This window comes from Atractosteus spatula, chromosome 9 (assembly GCF_055471065.1).
Source record: "Atractosteus spatula isolate fAtrSpa1 chromosome 9, fAtrSpa1.hap1, whole genome shotgun sequence".
NCBI lineage: Eukaryota > Metazoa > Chordata > Actinopteri > Semionotiformes > Lepisosteidae > Atractosteus > Atractosteus spatula.
This window is the reverse complement of record NC_142714.1, coordinates 9,294,306-9,317,492: the sequence shown is the minus strand read 5'-3', so window position 1 is coordinate 9,317,492 and position 23,187 is coordinate 9,294,306. Positions and strand designations below refer to the sequence as shown.

General features: G+C 40.5%; 1 protein-coding gene across 5 annotated transcripts in view; it reads left to right on the top strand.

The window, feature by feature from the left end:
* The first annotated feature begins 719 nt into the window (after nt 1-719).
* The window catches only part of ylpm1 (YLP motif containing 1), a 25,994-nt gene continuing 3,526 nt past the window's right edge, over nt 720-23,187 (top strand). For 2 of the 5 annotated variants that reach the window (XM_088925884.1, XM_088925883.1), the window contains exons 1-19: nt 722-1,514; nt 2,347-2,565; nt 2,996-3,193; nt 3,534-4,774; nt 5,363-7,648; nt 7,873-8,008; nt 8,231-8,477; nt 8,708-8,803; nt 9,312-9,492; nt 9,989-10,194; nt 10,301-10,449; nt 10,546-10,608; nt 10,807-10,926; nt 11,353-11,529; nt 11,719-11,802; nt 12,047-12,130; nt 12,341-12,427; nt 16,383-16,434; nt 23,123-23,149. In XM_088925884.1, coding sequence (XP_088782010.1) covers nt 936-1,514; nt 2,347-2,565; nt 2,996-3,193; nt 3,534-4,774; nt 5,363-7,648; nt 7,873-8,008; nt 8,231-8,477; nt 8,708-8,803; nt 9,312-9,492; nt 9,989-10,194; nt 10,301-10,449; nt 10,546-10,608; nt 10,807-10,926; nt 11,353-11,529; nt 11,719-11,802; nt 12,047-12,130; nt 12,341-12,427; nt 16,383-16,434; nt 23,123-23,145 — 6,228 coding nt within the window. In that variant the 5' untranslated portion in view covers nt 722-935 and the 3' untranslated portion in view covers nt 23,146-23,149. Of the gene's footprint in view, nt 1,515-2,346; nt 2,566-2,995; nt 3,194-3,533; nt 4,775-5,362; nt 7,649-7,872; nt 8,009-8,230; nt 8,478-8,707; nt 8,804-9,311; nt 9,493-9,988; nt 10,195-10,300; nt 10,450-10,545; nt 10,609-10,806; nt 10,927-11,352; nt 11,530-11,718; nt 11,803-12,046; nt 12,131-12,340; nt 12,428-14,456; nt 14,596-16,382; nt 16,435-20,290; nt 20,419-20,875; nt 21,057-21,801; nt 22,376-23,122; nt 23,150-23,187 lie in introns of those variants that run through there. The other 3 variants (XM_088925882.1, XR_016091681.1, XM_088925885.1) reach the window with 3 other exon arrangements.

Here is a 23,187-nt window from a genome sequence, read left to right as displayed (position 1 = left end):
TGTTGTGATGACCAGAATTGCACACAATTTTCTAAATGAGAACTTGTGTATTAAACAATTTTAGGGTGACATTCCTTGACTAGTTGATTACAGTCGATGTCGTGGATAATTTAGTTCAGAAAGTGGAAATAAAATAGCGTCTTATTACTTGGAATGGGACCGGTCATTTCGTTTGTTTTTATATTGACGGCTTCTGCATTAAGGCCGTTACAAATAAAATGTTTTTAGTTATTTATATTGTCAATTTACATATACATAGAATTTGATATGGATTAAATTATTAAAATAACACCAGTGGAAGGGTTATATTTGAATACAATCCCGTCTGTTCACGTCCGTTACAGCTGTCTGTTCCCAAGTCGAGTGATTTGTTCACTCCCACGTAAAAGGTAACGACTTTGGTTTCATTCTTAGAATGAAGAAAGTGAAACTTTAACAATTTGCTTATTTGTTGCGTTTTATGAATATGCAATTTAATTATCAGATTTTATTTTAACGTTTATTTTCAAAAGACTTGGGTGTTTGAAGTATCCCTGCGTTTGGATATGACTGAAACGCCACACACTTGACGGTTTGATAGCGGTTCTGGTTTCTAAACCCATCCTGTGTGTCAATAAAGTTTATTTAAAACGGAGGCGGGGCGGACGTCGCGCCGGAGATTCACGCTATACAGTTGGATTACGCAAAGACGCAGTGGGGGGATGTCGTGACGTTTACGTGCACACTTCGTTCTTTCCAAAATATCGAGAAAAAGGAAGAGGATTTATAATTGATGTTATCAAAACGATGGACGCTTTGAATTAGAGAGGGTAGCAAGCGGTTCAACTTCATAGCTTGCTGATTTAAACCAGCTTAAGATTTTTTTTTTAATAAGAAAAGAAACGTGTGTTTGGTCCCGCTTTACATGAGTGTCTAGGGGCCTACACCAACCAAGAATGTATCCGTCTTGGGGAAAGTATGGCGGTGGACATCAACATCCTCCTCCTCCTCCACATTACGGTATGAAACCGCCGCCTGTGAGGGGTCCACCGCCCCCAGGGGGAAGCTATGGGCCATACGGGGCGCCGGGAAGCTATGCCTCTGGTCCGGCCTCTAACTTCTCGAGTCTGCGGGAGCAGCATTTACAACAGATGCAGCAACTGCAGCAGCTCCATCAAAAACAGCTCCAATCAGTGCTGCACCACAACAGTGGGCCGTACAGTGGCGGATCCGGCGGGTCCGGTGGATCCGGCGGATCGGGGTCTTGGCGTGGAAGTGCACCGGCCTTTGCGCCTCCGGGTCCTGGGGGGTCTGCGCCGGCCACTTACCAGCAGCAGCACCAGAGGGGTCCCCCGACAGCCGCACAGCAGCCTCACCACACAACCGACCCCAGCCCCCCAGTGCCTTCTCACAGCAACGCCAGTAAAAGTGCACCGCAGCAAGGGAGTACAAACGCGAGAGCGACGGACAAAAAGGAAAGCGATGCCACCAAGCCGGAGGAAGAGAAAGCAGACTTGTCTTCAATGACGTTACAGGTGAGTTCGTCTGTCCTTGTCTTTGCTTGTTGTGGTTGTCCGTGAAGGATCATCACATAGGTTGTTGAATACACACAACCACGCCCGAAGAGGGCTCCACAGCCGAAACGTTGTGTTTCCTTTCTTCTCTTGTCAGCATGGAATAAACCTTTAAGCTTTAAGGAATACACACAACTACGTAAGCAGTTGTGTATCAATGCCAGCTGTATCGATTGTTCAGTGTTGATTACGGTTCTTAGACACTGGCCTGATGTAGTCGAATAACTTCAGTCTTTTGCTGTTAAAACTAGCATGCCAGCATTAAGTGTTGTCATTTACTGTTTGTTGTACGTAGTGTTTGAAACAAAAGTGAGAAGCTGTTTGCAAAATATTACGTTTTTTCAATGGCATACATGTGGAATATCGGATTAAGACCGCAAATAACTAGGAGCACTTAATACTTAGTACAGCTGAGTATTCTTTGTAGTGTGGATGCCCTATAGGCAAGTTTTCCTTTTGGTGGTTTTATGTACGGAAATAAAGCAGCAAAAAATAAAAAAAGCAGATAATGAAGAAAATTGTCCTTCTGCACTTCAGTTTCCTCCAGAGCGAAAACAGCCTTCAGCTGACCTGTTTTGCAAGCATGAAACTGTACATATAGATTAAAAAGCAAAACTGAAAAAGCGGTTCCACGTTGTGTGTAATTTTATTATGCATGCTCAGTTTATTATATCTCGGGAACATGTAATTGCACATTCTGTTTAGCTCTGTGTTCATTTACCACATTCCATAAAGATTAGGAAAAGGGGGCTGTTCATTTTAACGTTTAAGTTGTTGTTTTTTTTTTATTTAGGAGCAACAGCAGTACTGGTACAAACAGCACCTCCAGAATTTACAGAAGTTAAAACATGAAAAAACTAAAGAGAAGAAGCCGCAGGAGGAATTTCGCACCCCGGCCAACAAACAGACCACAAAAACTCCCCCTCCACCTGTGGAGCCCCCCAAAAATGAGCCTCCTCCGCCACCTCCCAAAGAGCAGCCCCCTCCACCTCCTCCACCAGAGGACTCAAAGGTAGAGCAGACCTGTTCACCCAGGCGGCTCTTGGAGTGCCAAAAACACATGCAGCTGAAATTCATTTTCAGTCTTGTCTCCTATGAGAGTGTTCTCTTAATATTAAATATTAAAGGCTTTATGAACCAAGTCATGTTGAACTTTTATTATTTTTCTTGTCTCCGCGCCTGGGTGGCTTTTTTTTTGTTGTAGAGCGACGTTTCCTAACACAGGGTCACTTTTGTCTCTTGGAAGAGAAAATTGGAAGAGGGATAACAAGTGGTCCAGTTAAGCCTTATTTGGATCAGTTTCACGTCAGGTGAAGAGCTCCTTTTATCTTAAGGAGGCTTAGAAGATCTGTTGGAACTCAGACCCATAGGAGCAGAGTGGAGAGCCCTCGTTTGCACTCGTATTTCTTTTCCCCTCACACTTCTCCGGTTTGCACTTTCAGCCCACCGTGATCACTAGGGCGGAAGACCCGGAGGAAGAGGTTCGCCTGCAGCAGCTCCAGGCTGCGGCAGCTCAGTGGCAGCAGACCCAGCAGCAGAGAGCGGGCTACCAGTATCAGGCCCTCATGCAGCAGCACACACAGCTGCAGCACATCCTGCAGCAGTACCAGCAGTTCATGCAGCAGCCGGCACATCTGCAGGTGACGTGCTCTAAAAATTAACAGTGACGGCGCTAAGAGCCTTTTTTCCAGTGTAATTCATCCATTGGTTTTTATCAGAGTGTTGTTTCATGTGATGTACTTTGAAATAAATTAGGATTTATTATCAGTGATTAATAACTCTATAGTTCAATGTAATGTAATATAATATAAGTGTTGCAGTCATGATACTGGCAAGATGAACATGTTCTCTTAACAGTTACATGAGACGGTAATAATCTACATATGTCTTTAGTCGTGTTTTCATTATCACATTTCATTATCATGGACACATCTTGTGCTTTGGTGAGCTGACCTGACTTATGTTTTTCTGTTACTGTAGAAGATGCCCATCGATATGCAACTAAGGCACTATGAGCTGCAGCAGCAGCAGTTTGTTCCACTTTACCAGGAGTGGGACCGGCAGTTCAAAATGTGGCAGGAGCAGTTTCAGTCCTACCCGCACAAGGATCAGTTGCAGGATTATGAATGCCAGTGGAAACAGTGGCAGGAGCAGATGAAATCCACTTCTTCCCACCTGCAAGAAAGGGTGACGACCCTTCGGACAATGCAGCACCAATATGCCACCACCCCTTATATAGGGGCGATGATGGGGATGCCACAATATGGACAGTACCACCGGACCACTTCAGAAGCTCAGATGCCACCACCTCCAACTTTAACCCCTGCTCCTCCAGTCCCTTCAGAGGTACAGCCTTCCTCTGCCTCAGTTCCTCCTGTACCGGGACCCCGGCCCCAGGGTATTCCACCTGCCCCAGGACCTTCGCCACAGAGTGGCCTGCCTGTTCCCCATCCGCCGGGACCCCCGCCTCAGGGGGTTCCTCCTCCACAGGGACCCCCGCCTCAGGGCATTCCTCGTCCACCAGGACCCCCGCCCCAGGGGGTTCCCCATCCGCCGGGACCCCCGCCTCAGGGGGTTCCTCCTCCACAGGGACCCCCGCCTCAGGGCATTCCTCGTCCGCCAGGACCCCCTCCCCAGGGTGTTCCCCGTCCACCAGGACCCCCTCCCCAGGGGGTTCCCCCTCCGCAGAGGCCCCCTCCACAGGGGATTCCCCCTCCACAGGGACCCCCGCCCCAGGGCGTTCCCCGTCCGCCAGGACCCCCGCCCCAGGGCGTTCCCCGTCCGCCAGGACCCCCGCCCCAGGGCGTTCCCCATCCACCAGGACCCCCACCCCAGGGCGTTCCCCATCCACCAGGACCCCCGCCCCAGGGGGTTCCTCCTCCGCTGGGACCCCCTCCCCAGGGGCCCTCAATACAGAAGGCTCCATTGCTTCAGGGACCCCCACAGCAGGGTCTTCACCCTCCCACAGGGACACCTTCTTCAGTACAGCAAAGTGCTCAAGGTCTTTCCACTCCAAATCACATATCGCCCCCAACAACTACAACAACAACTTCAGAAACCCAGCCGCCATCTTCCTCAGCTCCAGGGAAATCGAGTCCTCCTGCATCTGCTCACTCAGCTGTTTACACTTCTGCTGGACTGTCTGGCCCAGGAGTGAGACCATCTGGGCTGCTGCCCACTCCCAGTGCACCGTCCCGTTTTGAAGGCCCTAGAGGTCCAAGGTAAGGCTGTTCTTCCTCTCCTGAAAGTGCAATGTACTATACATTCACCATTTTTTTCTTAATTTGGAATTTTTCATCAAAAATATGTAAGGTCATGTAAAACGAAGTTTGAAATCTGTTAGATATTCACATGATTATTTATCATGAAATCATTTAACTGTAGCATCATCAAGAAATGTGTCAAAACTAATAGCAAATTGGAAGATTTTGTTATTAGCCTTTACAGTGGTGGCACAGTCGTCTGTTTGGTTGCTAGCACTGCTCCCTCAAAGCTCTTGGTTTTTTTAGTTTTGATTTAAAATTGGGGCAGCTTGTGTGATATTTGCATATTCTCCACAACTTCTGGTGGGTTTCCTCATTTCATTGGTGTCGCTGTATTGTACATGTTTATGATCCTTGTAATTAGCTGGCATCCCAATTGGTATTCTTCCTGTATAGGTTTTGGGATGATATGCCTCTTGCCAGGCATAAGAAAGCTTGTGATAATGGGTAAATAAGTACATGTATACCTGCCGTATTGCATTTTGCAAGATCATTGTGAGTTACTGGGAGGGGGATCAGAATGATTTATATTTCTGTTTCTTACAGGTTTGATGGTCCTAGAGGGCATGGTGTTCCTAGATTTGAGCAGCAGCAGAGATTTAATGCCCCACCTCGATTTGAGCCTCCTCCCAGAGCAGAGCAGCCAAAGAGGTTTGATCAGCCCCCCAGAAGCACCCAGCCAACACGGTTTGGAGCACCAACAAGATTTGAACAGCCTCCGAGGCCAAGCCCACCATCTCGGTTTGAAAGGCCCCCTGGATTTCAGCAGCCTTCTAGGTTTGATGTATTGGCCAAGGCCGAGCCTCCGAAAGCCCCAGAAATTAAACCACAGGGAAGTCAAGACGTGAGTTCTTCTAGCGCCAAAGATTCCCAGCCTGAAGGTCAGCATGAGCATTGTAAACCAACAGTAGTTACTCAAGTTGGTGCTGGAGACATGTCAACGAGGGAAACGCTAACGGATGATTTCCTTGACACAGAATCTGGATTTTTTGTCCAAAGTGATCCAATTCCACAGACCACATTGAACAGGGCAGCACCTTTAAGTAAGCCAAATGAGTCTAGTGGAGAGATGGCAAACAAACAGCAGCAGACGTCAGAGACAGCCAAGACCGCTGTATCGGCAGCTTCTGCTGATCCTCAAAAGCAGGCTGCCTCCCATAAAAACTCTTTTAATCAGGGAGAAATGAAAACCAAGAATGAAGGAAATACTGACTCCCAACCTCAGCTTCCTGAACAGATTCCCTCAAAACCAGAACCCCCTAAACCACCTCAGTCCTTTTCGTCTGCAGATAATCATAAAGCTCAGACACCTATGGGCCGGGGAAGGGGGCGAGGTCAGGGAAGAGGCCGAGGATGGGGCCGAGGGCAAACTGGAGGTCCAGGTTTTGGTAGTAGTTCCGGTTTCCCTCCCAATCAGCGGACAGAGGGCTTTGAGCACAAGCCTTACGATTACAGACCACCTTTCTGCGAGAACAGGGAGAGAAGCCAGGAGGAGGAGGGCTATGATTGGCAGGATCCTTCTGTAGACAGGCGGGGGGGGCTGGACAGCAGGTTACCTCCACCCCCGGATGAAATATGGGGCAGAGAGGGTGAGGAACATTACCATAAAGATTTTTACGAGGATCATGGAAGGCGAGGCCCCCCCTTAGAAAGAGAGCCCCTGGATGGTCCTGGGAGAGAGAGGCACTGGGAGGAGCCAGAACCCAACTACTGGGAAGATGGCGACCCATACTGGAGGGAAGAGAGGCCACAGTTCCGGCATAATTCCCCATTTCCTCATGATGTTAGAGAACCTAGGTGTCCCCCTCCTTTTCCTCATGAGTATGTTGCCCGGGGTCCAAGGCGCCCCCCTATTCCTCCTGAAGCCTTGGATCGGGATCCTAGAGGCCCCCCTCTCCACCATGATGTCACAGAAAGAGATACCAGGGGACCCCCCCCACACCATGATGTCCTGGAAAGGGATCCCAGAGGACCCCCAGTCCACCAAGACATAGAAGGTGATTCTAGGCGCCCCCCTGTTGGCCGTGACATTATGGACAGGGAGCACAGGGGACCCCATTTTCATCATGAGGTCTTGGACAGAGAGCCTAGATGGCCCCATGCGCCCCATGATAGGGAACCCAGACACCCTCCTCTCCCTCATGAAATACTGGAGAGGGACTCCAGACGACCACCGTTAAGTCATGAAATCATGGAAAGAGACACTCGTCGCCCCCCACCTTCCCATGACGCTGTAGACAGAGATATGGGACGTGGAGAGTACTTCGGGGAGTATGAGCAAGAGTTTGTGCCAGAGCCTGACAGATATGGAAGGCCTCACCCAGATTACCACAGCCGGAATTTTGAGCAAGACACGGACCAGAATTACTATCGTCCAAGAAATGAGTGGGAAGTAAAAGATCGTGGCTGGGATTACCCTCCATGTCCTCCACGGGCACCGCCAGAGCCCTTTAGAGAGGACAGGTGGCCTCAGGACAGAAACCGGGACTATTTATACGATAGAGGAGCGCAAGACAGGGGAGAGCTGAGGGTGCGGGAGTACCCAGAGGAACCTGCCTACAGAGGGGAGGAGCAGCAGTACCCAGCAGAGTGGAAGAGGGAACCTCTGCCTGACAGGACGTTCCCACCAGAGATTGATGACCGCAGACCTCCATTTGAAGGCCATTTGGAGACTTCCATGGATTTGCCTCCTCCTGGGCTCCCTACTCAGCCTAGTAATCCCCCAGAAAATCCTCTTGAAGACTCCTCTGGAACTGGAAAGGGCATTCTGGCTCTTTCGCAAAGACAGCATGAGATTATTCTGAAAGCTGCTCAGGAGCTCAAGATGATAAGGTGAGGTCTAGATATGACTACTAGATTTTCAGTTATGATACTCCAGGATGGTCATATTGTTAACAAAAATCACCTTTTAAGTTGTTTTTTTTTAATCAGATTTTAATAGGATCCTTGTATTGTAACTATCCAAGGTGTTTTATGTATTTGCTTAGCAATATGCTTGATAAACATTCATAGTTAAGGTGGTAAATTCTGACTTGGATTTTTTTGTTCTTGTACAGGGAACTACAGGAGAAGAAAAATGCTCTAAATGAGTTTTTCAAACCTGAAGGAACTGAGAAAGTACTTCAGCCAGAGGTGGCTTCAGCAGGGATTTTGGGATTGGAGATCCCCCCTGCAGTGACAGGGGCTTTCAAGGTAAATTAACTTTCTGGATTTTTGAATCGTGGATCTAGATAGTGGATTGTCTCATATCCATTTTAGTCCCCTCAAGTTGTTACAGTACAGTTACAGTAGTTATAGCTATTTAGAGGAAGACATTTTAACTTTTAATATACCCCAAAAGCTCCTACACAACATTTTTTTTCCTACATTTCCTAATTGTCACGTTTATAACTGTATTGTTATTTTTATCCCAAGACAGGAAACCTGCTGCCCAGTGCTAGCCTGGCTTCTGCAGCTGCAGCTCCAGCAGTGCCACCTGAAGCTCAGGCCTGGGGTGGTGATAGTTTACATAGCGCCTGGGACACCAGAAGCGCCACGCAAGCCACAGATCCAAGCTTTGTGATGTCACAGAGCGTCATTTCAGACACTACACCACTGGCAGCCCCCATGCTTGGCAAACCTGTTGTGCTTCCCAAGACTGTGGATTATGGACATGGACATGGTAAGCAAAATGGAAAGTGGCCCACAGTGTAAAGAAAGGAAATATGCTGTACCTGCTGGTTCTTTTTTTAATTTCTCCCCCATGGATGCATTTGCATTAAGCAGAGCAAGAGTTAAAAGAGGTTACTGTGCCATACTAGTCTTCCTTTGTGGTTATGTAATACAAAATATTTATGTCTTTAAAAGATAGGATGGTATGGAATATGTCACGATTAAGTTTAATTCCCTCAGTTTCAGATCCTGTGTCAAAAGTTGAGCAGATCTCGTATGGTGAAAGGATCATCCTAAGACCCGATCCAGTACCTACAGAGAGACCTTATGAAAAAGGTATGTGCACCACCCGTTATTTCTAGTTATAAGGGTTACATATGATTTTATTTAGTACATAGATAAAGTACATTAGCTTTTTGACCTACAGGAGTTACTGTGGTCCTGTGAGACTAATAAAGACCACATTTGCATTCACAATGTCAGTCAGGATGGTCTCCTCATCTACCTAGAGAGCAATGTATTTATGTTCATTGTTGCCAATTAAAAATGCCTCAATCTAGGCATTGTGCTCACAACAGCAGCCGAAGAATTGAATTATTTTGCATGTAAAGGTATGAAATAATATTCAGGTTTGCTCAGGGAAATCTCAATGCTTGGAGACTACAGCTGTTTGATATTTACTTCCATCAGTGACAGTGCGGGGGGCTGGGGGGGTAAGTTAAGTTTATTTTTATATTCAAAAACAGTGTTTTTGCATTGGTAAATGTCAATTTGGTAAAAATTTCCTGGTTTTAGACCCTTTACCTAACTCTTAATGTTTTTCAATTCTGTCTTTGCTTTATAGAACCACTTGTCCCATATGACAGAGATCCATATTATGAGAGGCGAGTTGATCCGTATTTGGAGCGGCGGGAGTATGGAAGGGAGAGGGAAAGGGAACGAGAGAGGGATATGTATCGTGAGAAGCCTCCTATGGACTACGACAGGGAGCGATACGAGAGAGAACGATACCCCAGAGACGAGAGGTATTGACATGTCAAATTATGGGGCTCTGGAGAATGCTCATATCTACAAACGTTTCATTTCTGTCATCAAGTTGAGGATTTTGACAATCTAATAATGGACTTGGTGTGGTTTAATGCATGTATAAACATCTGTTTGTAGAATTATGTGATGAGTTGCTTGTCCTTTCTGTAAAAGTTACAGCTCAAGATGAAACCAGCTTGTCTAAAAATGCTGTTGTTTTTGTAGTATTTTGATAGGAGTAAAAAGTGTGCAGTGTAATTTGATCTTTCTGTGTTAATTGGTTGTTTTGAGTTTGTCAAGCAAAATGATCAATTTCACCAACTTGCTTTAAGATCTAAAGTGTGTGTACGAAAATGATTATTTTACACTTTTCATTTGCAAACTTGGAAAGCCCCATTGTTCTGTGTATTTAGCAGTTCTTTACAAGATTACCACATTACTGAATCCACCAAAACAGATATAAGGCTTCATGTTTATATGATGAATTACTTGCAGGCTGCCACCAGGCCCATCCTCTCGGTCAGGTGGCTTCAGAGACCGGGACAGGGAGGGCAGGGACGGCAGAGACAGAGAGCGCGAGGGCAGGAGCAGCAGAGACAGAGATGTTAAAGAGCACTTTGGCAGGCCTGGATATGACCGACTACCCTACGAGCGCATCCCTGATCGCCCTCTCTTTGACCACAGCGCTCCTGCATTTGGGAGTAAGATGCTGACATTGTTCTTCCTGATTTGTTGCGCCTCCGCTCGATCTCTAGATTTCATGCCTGCTGACATTAAGCGTGTCTGTTTTTCCCTTGCTCATCTCAGGTGACAGGAGGAGTTACCCTGAAGAGAGGTTGCCTGCTCCACCTTTGCCTCCTCACCCTCCTGCTCCGCCACGAGTCGAAAAGAAACCCGAAACCAAAAATGTGGATGACATCCTCAAACCACCAGGCAGAGAGAGCCGCCCGGAAAGGGTATGTTGAAGAAGGAAGAGTTTATATCATATCAGTTATACATTGTAGACATTTAAAATGTTCAGTAACTTTAAAAACATTGGCTATTATTTACAGATTGTCGTCATTATGAGAGGACTGCCTGGGAGTGGAAAAACGCATGTAGCAAAACTTATCCGGGTAAGCTTGTGGCAGCTTTCCAGGCTTTTTAGTGAGCTTTACAGCCAGATTATTGCCAATAATTATCTTCAGTCTTCTCCTGCTTTACTCTTTTCACATTTCAAAGAAATCCTCTTTTTAAAGCACCATTCTAGTACAACACATTTTAATACAGCAGTATTGCAATTTAATTTTGAGCTGACAAAAATCTTTGTACAGGACAAGGAGGTGGAATTTGGCGGGGCGCCTCCTCGAGTTCTGGGGCTTGACGATTATTTTATGACGGAGGTGGAAAAAGTTGAGAAGGATCCTGATACAGGAAAGCGTGTCAAACAAAAGGTATGTGTGTGTTTTAGTTTCTACTATTTTGTCCATTTTCAGGAGCTTGCTCAGTCAGATGTACGTGCCATTTATTTGAATATAGACTTTAATCTTAGATGTGTTTTCTTCAGAATGTCAAATGTTGTTGTGTGCCATGCACAGCTATTCCAAAACTTACAATGATTTCCTGTTTTGTTGAATGCAGCTATTTGTTAAGATTTAGATTTTTACCCAGCTTGAGTTTCAGTTTGAGCATTTAAGACTTGATTAATAACATTAATAACTTTTATAAAACTCTCTACATCATTTGTAATGCAACAAAATCTAACGTCATTGGAAGAGGGTGAATACTTTTACATGGCAGTGTTACTGTATTAAATATTTGATAATGAATGAATGCCCTGATCCTCCCAAGTTAACTGTGAGGATTCATTTTACCACTAGGTTTTGGAATATGAATATGAGCCAGAGATGGAAGATACCTATCGCAACAGTATGCTCAAAACCTTCCGTAAAACCCTGGATGATGGATTCTTCCCCTTCATCATTATTGATGCTATTAATGATAGAGTTAAATACTTCGATCAGTTCTGGAGTGCAGCCAAGACTAAAGGTTTTGAGGTGAGTCATTTGGTGATGTCATGCAAACAGGCAAAACCTATCAATTAACTTCTGGGTGCTTATTTCTTTTCATGTGCCTTAAGTTTTTTAATTTCAATTAAATTAAGAAGCTGATTGAATGGCTTCAGGAAGACAAATCAATGCTTTGTTGATTAAAAAAATAAGTATCATTGTGTATTTCCTTGACAGGTGTACTTAGCTGAAATCTCTGCAGATAACCAGACATGTGCCAAGAGGAACATTCATGGACGCAAGCTAAAGGATATTGCAAAGGTCGGTTTTGCAGAGGTTTTCCTTTGTTGTCATGCAAGAAGTGCTTAAGAAGTACAGAGATGATGTTTTACATACATGCACATCATTGAATAGGGAAAAGGCTGAAGAAGATGGGTAAAATTTTCTTATTGAAAATGATGTAATTTCATACCTAGATTTTTTATTTAATAAAACTCTGGGATGATGGATGAAGTATTAATATTTGGATTTTGTAATGTGTGAAATATTTGTGTATCTGCAACAGATGGCCACTAACTGGGAGTCAGCCCCTCGTCACATGGTGAGGCTCGACATAAGGTCCTTATTGCAAGATGCTGCTATAGAGGACGTAAGTGATACAATAACTTAATCATCAATGTGCTCTAATTTCTTTCATTTGCTTTAAGAAAAGTTTTAAATCTGTTGTATACATTTAAAATCATTGTGCTACAGGAAGCTTCACAGCTATCTCCATGGAGCACATGCTGCCTGAAAGCTGCTAAACCGCTGCTTGACTGATTCTAAGTTTCTTCTTTCTTTGCCCTTCTGTTTATTACAGGTTGAGATGGAGGATTTTGACCCAGCAGAAGAAGAGCAGAAAGTAGAAGCCAAGAGAGAGGCAGCAGAAGAAGAGGAAGCGGATCTGGTAGGATTACAGAGCTTCTGCATGTATTTTCACAGCTTTACAAGTTTATATTTGTGTGCAGCCAGTTGAAGTATTTTTTCATATCTATATTTCAAGTAGGAATTAAGGAACATAATACTAAAGCCCTTTTTTGTAAGAATAATTCATGGTATTTCTAAAGGACAACTTATTTTTGCTGCCTGCAAGATGCAGGATTCTTGAAACATATTGAATGTTGTGTAATGTGTGTCGTAAGATTTTTATAAAAACCCGAACTAGAAAAGTTGCAACGAAAACATGCTCAAGTACATCCTCCATATTAGGAAACTTTTGTTCAAATGCTTTGAACATTTTAAGACAAGAAGCAGTGCACAGGTATAGCTTGAAATCAGGTTTACTGCAGCATATGACTTTTCTTACACCCAGATAAGTCTTGATTTTATTTAGTCAGCTAAATTTCATAGTGATGTTGTCAATTGATACACAGGGTTTAAACATGGAAGTTTTCAAACCATTATTCATTGCAAAACCATAAAAAGTAAAGCAGCCATGATTATTAAGTTGTTTAATAATAAGTATTTTAAATGATTCTTTCCATAAAATCTAATACACGATACTGCAGAATAAATATGGATATTTAATTACATTAAATGTATGTTGTTAGGTAATAAAATGTTAAAACATAATCAGGACAACTATAATAAAGGCATTAGAAAGAAATGAAAATGGCACATATTCTACTCAGACCTGCTATTTACCATGGCCTTTAACACATTTACCTTATTGCACACAAACAACAATAAATTAAAATAAATCTTAAGCACTTTAAAGTATTTTTTTGGAAAAACAACTATTGCACTTCTTTTACTAATTATGCTTTTCAAAGCCCTCTATAGAAACATGCCAATTTTGACAGTGTAGCTTTTCTGCTCTGCTTCTGTAAATTAATATTAAAAAATGTAACCTGCAGTTCTTTATGAATGTTTGTCTAGGGAGGAGGGGCATCTACTTGAAAAATAGTCATATTTATTACCATTCATTACCGTATGTTACATGTGCTGTAAATTTAACCAATCAGGAAAGCAAATTAATACAAAAACATTCAATTACTAAATCACTTTTTCCCCCATATTGTGGTTATAATCTCATTTATAAAATTCATAAACTTGAGAAATGTAATAAGGTGTTTAACCATGCATAGAAATTGTTTACATATTTGAATGAACATTTTACAGTATGTTTGTCTAAAAATACTACAGTATCGATCGGGGATTATGTTTTATATATATTAGTAAGGTAATGGAGTAGATGCACTGTTACATGACCAAAATCTAGTGTTGAAAACTTTGATGTGCAGTTCGTGAAGATCTTTCTTGTCGGCTCTAAATTTGCCTTATGCAGTTTGTAAGGAATCATGGGCTGCATGTAGTTTTCTGAATCGACAGTGACGTTTGCTGAAACAATTTGAAATGTCTAAACATCTGCTTTCTCCTCGGTTTGGTTTTCAGTCCTAATATCTCCAACAATATCAGGCAAATTGTCTTTGCTTTCATATCCTATACCTTGGTGGTTATGCAAAGAACTACAGCTTAAATATTTTAGCTTTTGGGAATGAAATTGTCCTCTGGGCTTGTGGAGTGTCTTGGGAGTGTTGCGTTTTTTAAAATATTTTTGTTGTCAATGTTTTTTTTTATTTTAAAAGACTGATGATAAAAGAGAAGTCTTAGGATCAGTGTTGTTAAGAACGAGATTTTTCCTCGTTTACTCAAATCTTTAATATCATAAGAACATTTCACAGAAAGCCAAACTGAAAATGGGTTGCCACATGTCATCCTATTAGGCTAATGTATAACCAATAAAGAACAGTTAAGTCTTCATACGTAAAAGAACAGCAGAGAAGGATGTTGTTTTCCTTAAAATTTTTCTTTTACTTATTGTTTTGAAATTAACCAAAATATCCCACCAGCATGGTAAAATGCACTTTCCATCTAAGTAAGTGGCCTACATTTCCAACTCGTTCTCTCTCTCTCCTTTATGTTCTTCTCATTAGGCCTACAGCGGTGGATAGGTTAAGTAATTGCCTGAGGGTACTCACGCACATCTTGAAATACATCGCTGTTCTGAAGCAGCTGAGGTTAATGCTGTTTCCACCCTAGCTCAAGGATGGCACATGGTTCTGTTCTGGTTTTTGACGGGCACTTAAGAGCTTCAAAGGCTTCTTTCGTGGCGCTGTGATCCACGTAAGCGTGCACACTGATGGCCTGAAAATGGTGGGTGAAGAGGATCAGAAACATAATGGCAGAAAACACTGTACGACTTAAGATTTCATTATATCTCCTCATTGTCTCTTCGGCCATCATTACCAGTTACTCTTACTCTTGAGTGCACATATAACTTTAAAACAGGACCTTTATAGATTCAGATCTATAATTTCAGATTATATAGAATCAGATATATCTGATTTTCAGATTCACTGAAATTAGGGTGCTTTTTTTACTATTTTTAATTAAAGAAGTTTTGTATGTCTTTGCCTATTAAAAGGTAAATAGATCTGGATAAAAAGAATACCTCACACATGCTGTTATTTTAATAAAAATCATACATAAAACCTAGATATTGCAATACTTGCTAATTTTTTAATTATTGTAATGTTTTTATTACGTTATTGGTTATGGATAACTTTTCGGAAGTTTGGAAGAGCACTGTGTACATGAAATTTTGGAATTTTATATAGATACGGTATTTTAATATACTTTAAAGTATTCACAGCCCTTGAAAAGCAGTAAGTACAGGAACCTTCCATTAAAATGTGACTCTTAATGATACCCATAAGCTATTATCACTTCTACTGTAAGTGTACTATCTGCCCAAGATAGTTTGCAGTTGGCGTTTCCTAATGAGGTACTTACACATTTGTAAAATATTGTACATCATTTACATTTACAGTCATTTACAGTTGCTGTGATGTCATATGGGGAGAAGGGATATACCTGTCCACTTAAAATGCTTTAAGCTAATCACTGCCTTTAGATGAGCACAGAGAACCTGGTTTTCTCACTGTTATGGCGCCAGTCACTTCTGTGAGATGTTGGTCAGTATTTCTTCCAGCATCACATTCATTTAATAATGTTTCTCATTTATCCCTCCCAACCATTACCTCGATTACTTCAGCCACAAATGCGTTAAAAAACTGTCATGTTACAGACGGGAAAAGATTTGGACATATATTTGTTTTCTAAATCCATTAAATCGAGTTCAAATAATTAAAATTATTATAATCAGAGGTAACGTATGAGCTGCTCTCTAACCGTTTGTATAAAAAACATTGATTTAATTTATCGTTAGTTTTGGTAGGTAAGTGAATCTGTTATGTTTCTGTATCACTATTATGTAATACATTATAAATTATAAATTTATACATTAAACATTATAACTCAAAACATTCTGTATCTTATTTGGGATTCACTGTTCATTTTTGTAGTGGTCCTAACAACATAGTTTAGCTCTTTCCTACCTGCTGTTTTATTGTGGGTTACTGCTGTATATCCCAAAAGTGTAGGATGAAAGTTTATTTTTTTAAGGCCATTAAATCGATATTCCATGCATGAAAAGATGTATCTAAAACAGACATTTCCAGGTGCAGACAAGCTTTTGTGTGTGTTATTTATGGATATGCAGGTTCAAGCAGAAAATCAGGAAGCTCTGTGTGGGATTCCACTCTTAACCGTGAAAGTCTTGCTGTGGGGTTCACATGGCGCATGCTCCCATAGCTTTGTTTTTTCCCCAGTGCCATTGAATTGGCTGCATGCTAACATCTATAAAATGTTCTTCTTGTTCACAGGCAGGTTGAATTGATTAATATGTTCCTTGCTGAAAATATCTTATTAACTCTTGTCTATTTTTAAGCTTTGGCACCTCCTGTTTCCTCTCTGTGCCGAATTCTAACTGTTGGAGTCTCTCTCTGTATATAATATAGGGTTACATTCCAAAAAGCAAATGGGAGATGGACACCTCTGGGGCAAAACTTGGTAGGTATATCTTGTTTTTCACCCTGCTGTTTTTAGTTTGGGTATCCAACCGAATACGTGGTTGATATATCTCTGCCAATTCCAATACATAAAATGAAACAACTGTATGGTAACACAAAACTCAGGCTTTGCCGTTTTGAAGGAACAATATTCTTATGTTTCATTTTGCGCCATACCGTGGAAGTAACCTCATTCTTACAAATTCATTTGTTTTTAAATATTGTGTAAAGCTGGCAAGCATTTCTTTTATATCCTTTTTATACAAAAAAAAAACAATGCCAAACACTTTTGCATTGTTCATTTTGTAGATAAGGGATATAAATTAAAAAGTATGTAAAAAATGTGTGGTTCTGGACAAGAAGTTAATCTAAAAGGAGCTGTACTATGTGCAGTGGGGTCCACTGTGCATCATAGTCCTCACAGAAGTAGCACAATTAACTTTCATCTAGGCAACGTTGATAAGTAGTGTTTCAAACACTTTAAACCTAAGGTGAAAATCATTTTTGCTCCTTCTGACTATGGGAATATGTGTTGAGTGTGCTGTTGCTGATGAATCTGCTATATTTTATCCTCTAGAAAACAAGGAGTTTTAAAGTAATCTGTAAGAAATAAAAAAATGGTCAGGCTTTGTTTTGACTGATTTTAACTATAACTTTAACTATATACTTCCCTATCTCATACTTCTCTGTTCCGTCCTCCGTTTGTACATTTTTGTGAATAAACTCTGTTCATAAAAATGTACAAACTATCTGTAAACAGTATGAATTCTAACCAATTTCAGGTTTAACACCAAGAAGATCACGATACTGAACTTAATGTTATAAAACATCTTTCATATTTAAAATTTCAAAGATGATAAAATGTAACATTCGTTAAATCCTAACATAAACTACTTATATAAAATATATATAAAACAAATGTACAACTGTAGAAATGACAAAAACAAGTACATTTTGAAGTGTGATTTAAAAACACCCACGAACTTGGCCATCCTGACTTCAGTTGGGATAGTATTCCATCATGCAATTGCTGTGCCCTGGGTCTGATTATATTTTGTATGTTTCAGCTCAACGTTTATTGTAATCTGTAGTGCATTTCTTTTCTCTCCATAAACACTATTTGCTGTTCAGTACAATGACACCACCTGTTGAGTCCTAGTCGGACTGCTTCAATTACACTATAAATGGCATTGGTGTTTGTAGTTTCAGAATATTAATTTCTTAGCAGTATTCAGTGGTATCTTATGTTTCGTATTTTTTTAAATGTTCTCATTTATTAATATTTGAAATGTATTTGATGATTTTGCCGATCCATGCTTTAGAGAATTGCTGAATTGTGTATTTTGAAGGTCCAAGTGAATTTCTTTGCCAATGTTTTTGAAAATATTTATTGGAAGACGCAGAGAAATTGTACTTTCGGTACCATTGGTTCAGAGGTAGCAATGTTTTGCATATTGGCATATTACCAAATTCTCATAGCGTCCAGAATAGTTTATTATTCTCAGAAGTCACGCATTAGATGATATTTGCAAATAAACTTATCTAAAATTGTAATGACGCAGCTACCCACCTGATGTAATAATATATTACTATAAATGATAAAATTAGGACGACGTATTAAAATGTTTCCTTTAGATTAGATCAAATGAAGTTGTTGTTATGAAGTGATGAAAAAAATGTAGTATTAATAATAGATCCATACCTGTTCAGAGATGAATATGGTGAATGACCAAGAAACTACTTGTAAATACTAAATAGTGGAGATCCCAGCTCAGAGCCCTGGGGAACTCAGAGAGTAAACAACATCATCAGTTTTAAAAAAGCCCAGATTTACAAATTAGTATTTATTGACCAGGTAGGAGCGAGGCTTACAAAGTCAAGTGCCAGTTCTCTCTTAATACTTTTCCATGTGCTTCAGTAGGATATCGTGATGGACAGTTTCAGAAATGGCACTCGAGCCTAGCAGGTGATTAATTTTAAGTGATCTGATGTTAGAAGTCAGCAAAGCATGCACTGCTTTAATAAGGGCTGTTTCAGTATTGTGTCTTTGTCTACAATCTCCTTTTCAACTAGAAAGGTTGGGAGAGTTCATTAGATACCAGATGAGACTGTAATTGAGCGGGCACTGCCCGTTCCAGTCTTTTTGCAGGAAAAAGGCAAATTAGAAAGAGGATATGAGTTAAGTACTTGAGAGTCAGGGACATTTTCTAACCTTAATTTTTAAGGTGTGATGACAGGAGATACCAGTCTCTTATAAGTACAAGACTCAATTTCAGGGAATATCTGAATAAAAAAAGGAAAAGGTGTGAACTATTGTTGATGCAAGTAGGAAGTAAAAACAGTGTCCGAAAGACGGGTAGTAAGTCAGATTTAAACTTCCAGCTCACAAAGCTGCAACTGCAATATAACAATGAGAGAAGCTCAGATCTGTGAAAGCAGGAATGATTATTGTCACGACTCCGGGTGATAAGGTCAGCAGCTGATGTGCATGAATGTGCTACACTGTTCATTAGAGGCAGAGAAAACAGACTTTTAAAAATTTTTTGAAGCATTTCATTGGTGGTGGACTTGTAGGATTACTGCAGTGCCCTTCAGTGAGATCAGAATTGGAGGAGGATCATGCCTCCCTATAGGACTGCTGATGTTGTTCATAAACCTGTAGATTAACTGTCTGGTCTTCCGCCACAAACACTTAATATGTCACTGACTTGCCTTCACTGACCACATGCCCTTTACCGGGAGAAAACTTATTTCTTTTGCTTATTTGGAGACTATCCTAGTCTTTGCATAATGATTGTGCAAATACGTTGTTGTTTTTGTAACTATTTGAATCTTTCCAACTTTGAAATATACTTTTTTCATTTTTTTCTGTCTAGTTTGGGATCTTTAGTGAGAAGAAGTGTTTGCATTAATTAACTGGTTAACAAAACTGGTTTACTTCAGCCAGCAAGCCATATTGACGGTTTTCAAGCTGCCCAAGCAGCATAAATATTATAAAATGACTTAAAATAACACTGAAAATTTAAACACATAAGAGCTTTTTGTTTTTATTAGAAAACTTGTTGAAAACACATTTATGGCTTTCCCCCGCTGAAATATGAATTATGAAATCTTTACCATTTTTAAAACTGTCCTCCTTAATGCATGTCAAATGTTTTCAAAGCCATGGAAATTTTAATTTGAATACTGTATGCTATATATATATAACTACTGAATGTGTGGCACAGCAAGACCAATTATTTTCTGCTTGGTTTCAGATAATGGCATATTGTACTTTTTTTGTTTTTCAAAAAGATCACAATGTTCACTTTAACAGTAATTTAGTTTTAAACCGAGTCTATTTAAAAAATGTCTGAAAATGTAACTGGGTTACCTCTTGTGGTTTTTACAAAAGCATTGCAATGTTCAACATCGATTATAAAACCGGCAGTCACCCACGTTTCGTCAGATGCGATGCACCATGTTGCAATGGAGAGGATAAAATGAAATTGGACATACTGAGATTTTGTTTTCAATCCCGAGATGTCGTGCTTCCTGCGTCTTTTGCATTTGTTTCGGCTGGTGTTTTCCGGAGGGTTATCATTTATTCATTACCCTGCCGTCATTTCGGTTACACCTTGGGACTCCTTAACAGCAACTTCGCAAAGGGCCCCGATAAATTAAAACCCGCGGGGAAGGTAGTTTTCCCAAACGTTGCCGCAGCCAAAGGGACGAGCTTCTCCAGAGTAAGTGCTTTTTTTGTTCCTTGAGAGCCCACCGTTTACCACGGGCTGTGCCGGGGCTCGGCCGCGGCTCCGTATGGGCTTGGCGGGAGGTTGGAATGGCGTGTGACCAAGGGAGGCACTTTATTTTCGCAGACAAGCTGGACGGGCTGGTGAGCAGCACGAAAAGGAAGCGGGACTGGGGCCGCATGACAGACATGGAGGACTACCTGCAGCTCCCAGATGACTACGCCACCCGCATGTCGGAGCCAGGAAAGAAAAGGGTGACGCATTTCTTTCAGACATCACTAATCAAGATAGAAGATAGTGGAGCTGACATGCTTGTTTTTTAAAGGTTCCTCATCACTGGCCCCTGTTACGAAATTTATGCAGCAGACCTGTTAAAGTGCTCAGTATGACTTGATTTGATTTATAGAGTTTATTTCAAAGGTTCAGACAGGAGATGGTGTTATCTCATGTTGTATAATTGTCAACATGTGTAAATCAAATTTTTCGGCAGTTAAAACAAAGAGTTATGTGTTCTGATGATTTACAGTTGATATTCTGGATACTTCTGCTTGAAGGATCAGGTTTGTTGTTGCGTTCCAGTATTTTGAAAGAGTTCTACAGTATAAAGTAAAACATGAATAAAACCCTTCCTTTCTTCCAGTCTTTGGTGTATGTGAAATATTGGATTCATCTGTATGACTTCCGTTTTGTTTTTCCCCCACTCTGCTGTAGGTGAGGTGGGCAGATCTTGAAGAGAAAAAAGATGCTGATAGGAAGCGCGCTATTGGTTTTGTGGTTGGACAGACAGATTGGGAGAAAATAACGGACGAAAGCGGACAGCTTGCTCAGAGAGCACTCAATCGCACAAAGTATTTTTAACAGAACGTTTTCCAAGCAAATCGTTCGGGAACAGGTGAGTTGTTACTTTTCAGGTGATATTTTCAGTAGTGTTAGAACAACCGCTGTCGGAGCTTAATATTAAAATGCAGTGCAGTCTGAAGAAAGTGTACACTTTGATACGGTTAAATTTCAGTAAACTGTCAGTGTAGTTTGATAAGAAAGAAGCATTTTACACAAACAGTATGGTGATTGATAATTCATTAAGAACATGATGACAGTATGGATTAAGAAACACACCACATGAAAGGAGTATTGGTGAAATTTCTGAAATGTATGCTAAACGTGATTTATTTATAATACATTTATTATTTATAATGCACATTTTAACTGTTTGCTTGCTTGTAAAGCATGTAAACAGTAACATGCTAACATAAAATGTTAAATGCCCTGTGTAGAGGGCAGAGAGCCACAACTGTATATTTCACGGTTCCAATAAGTCGATATTCCTAAAACTGATAACATATTTAAATAGCATTTACTTTAAAGGAACTTAATTACCTCGGCCACAGGCAAAAGTAAATTTGACTTTTTAAAATCAACACATTCCCGATAGTCCCGATTTCAGGAGTTTTTTTTGTGTTTATTATTTGCATTTAGTTTTCCAGGAAGGAAAGTCCCAGTCCTTTTCACGCTAGAATTGTACATTTGATGTAAAAACATTTTTTCCCGTGTATCTATTGTTCAATTTTGAAGAGCATTTTTAGTCTATGTGCAATGGTACAGCTCGTATTTCAATCAAGCGTTTTGTATTCCTGTAGGTTGTTACCTGGTGTTATCTTGAATGTGAAGCGGCTCTGAGCTGTGAAAGCATCATTTCTACATACTCCTGGATACTCCTTCAGTGGTTCTTCATTTTAAAAAAGATAATGTTGCAAATGTTCTTTTTATAGTGAATCCTTTTTGCAGGGTAAATGAGCACTCTGTAATTAGACTCACAGTCTGGACTAAAGATCCTATTGGTTTCTTTAAATTGTTAGCTGTCTTTGCAGTTTTTATACTTTGTATGTACTGTATCTAACCTGTGAGCACTGTTGGTTATTTTACCATTAAAAAATAAACAATAAAAAAATCCAAAAACAACATCTTCATGTGGCTCATGTGAATGATCATATGGGCCTCACAGTTATGTGGTCTTATTTTTTTTTTCTTCCTGCAGTTTAAGAAAATCTCTAATGACAGTGTTATTCAAGAACTAAAATATGATAAGGTTTTGAGAATTTTAATGGTGGGAGTGTGTGTGTGTAATTTTAATCTGACTATAAAGTAAATACATTACCTTATTTCGTACCTGTGGTTCAAGATTTCAAAATGTTTTCTAATAAAAACTTGAAAATTAGTTTTTTTTTTAAAGTTTTTGAGTTCCTGCATTAGACAGATGTGAAGTATTTAAAAGGAATTGCTTCTATATGGCATGGAACTTTGTGGAATTAAGTTCCAAATGCCAAAATACAAATCCCTGTTTGGATCAAGCTGATGAATTAATAGTCATTTTGATGTATAACAAGTCAAAAATGCTTGACATTCTAAGACACCGATTTCCATTTGTGTGTACTGAAGAGGTTAACTTTCAATCCACTCCGTTTTTCTTTTAACCTTGACAAATGTTGGAACTGCAAACCCATTTCAAAGTTGACAGTTATTATATTGACATCAGCACAATTTTATTTAAAGAAAATGGTGAGATTGCATTAGTTTTCACATTTTTTCTCTGTCAGGCTCCTTCCTTGCGCTATATGAGATAATTATAAGAAATATGCTTTTGAATGCGTTTACACATGTGGCATTGTTTTCTTCTGCGCTACATGACTTCCTACGGATTGGTTACCACTCCTTGAAAACAGTATAAAATTTATTTTGGGGGCAATTAAAAAAACCCAATAGCTTTTACTGTGTGAAAGGTATAAGAGGTGGGGATTGATCAGGAAAATGTATATTGATTATATTTGCAGTGACTGTACAGTTTGCTTTAGATCATTAATGTATATATCCCATTACTTCAACGCACTGGAATATGTGCAGTTTTTATCTTCAGTTTGAAAAATATGCTTGAATTATTTTTAACTATACTTTGTTTTATAGGGGTTCACTGGTGGAATTCATAACTGGGTAAGTAAAACGTATGAGGTTCAAATAAAACGTCTACA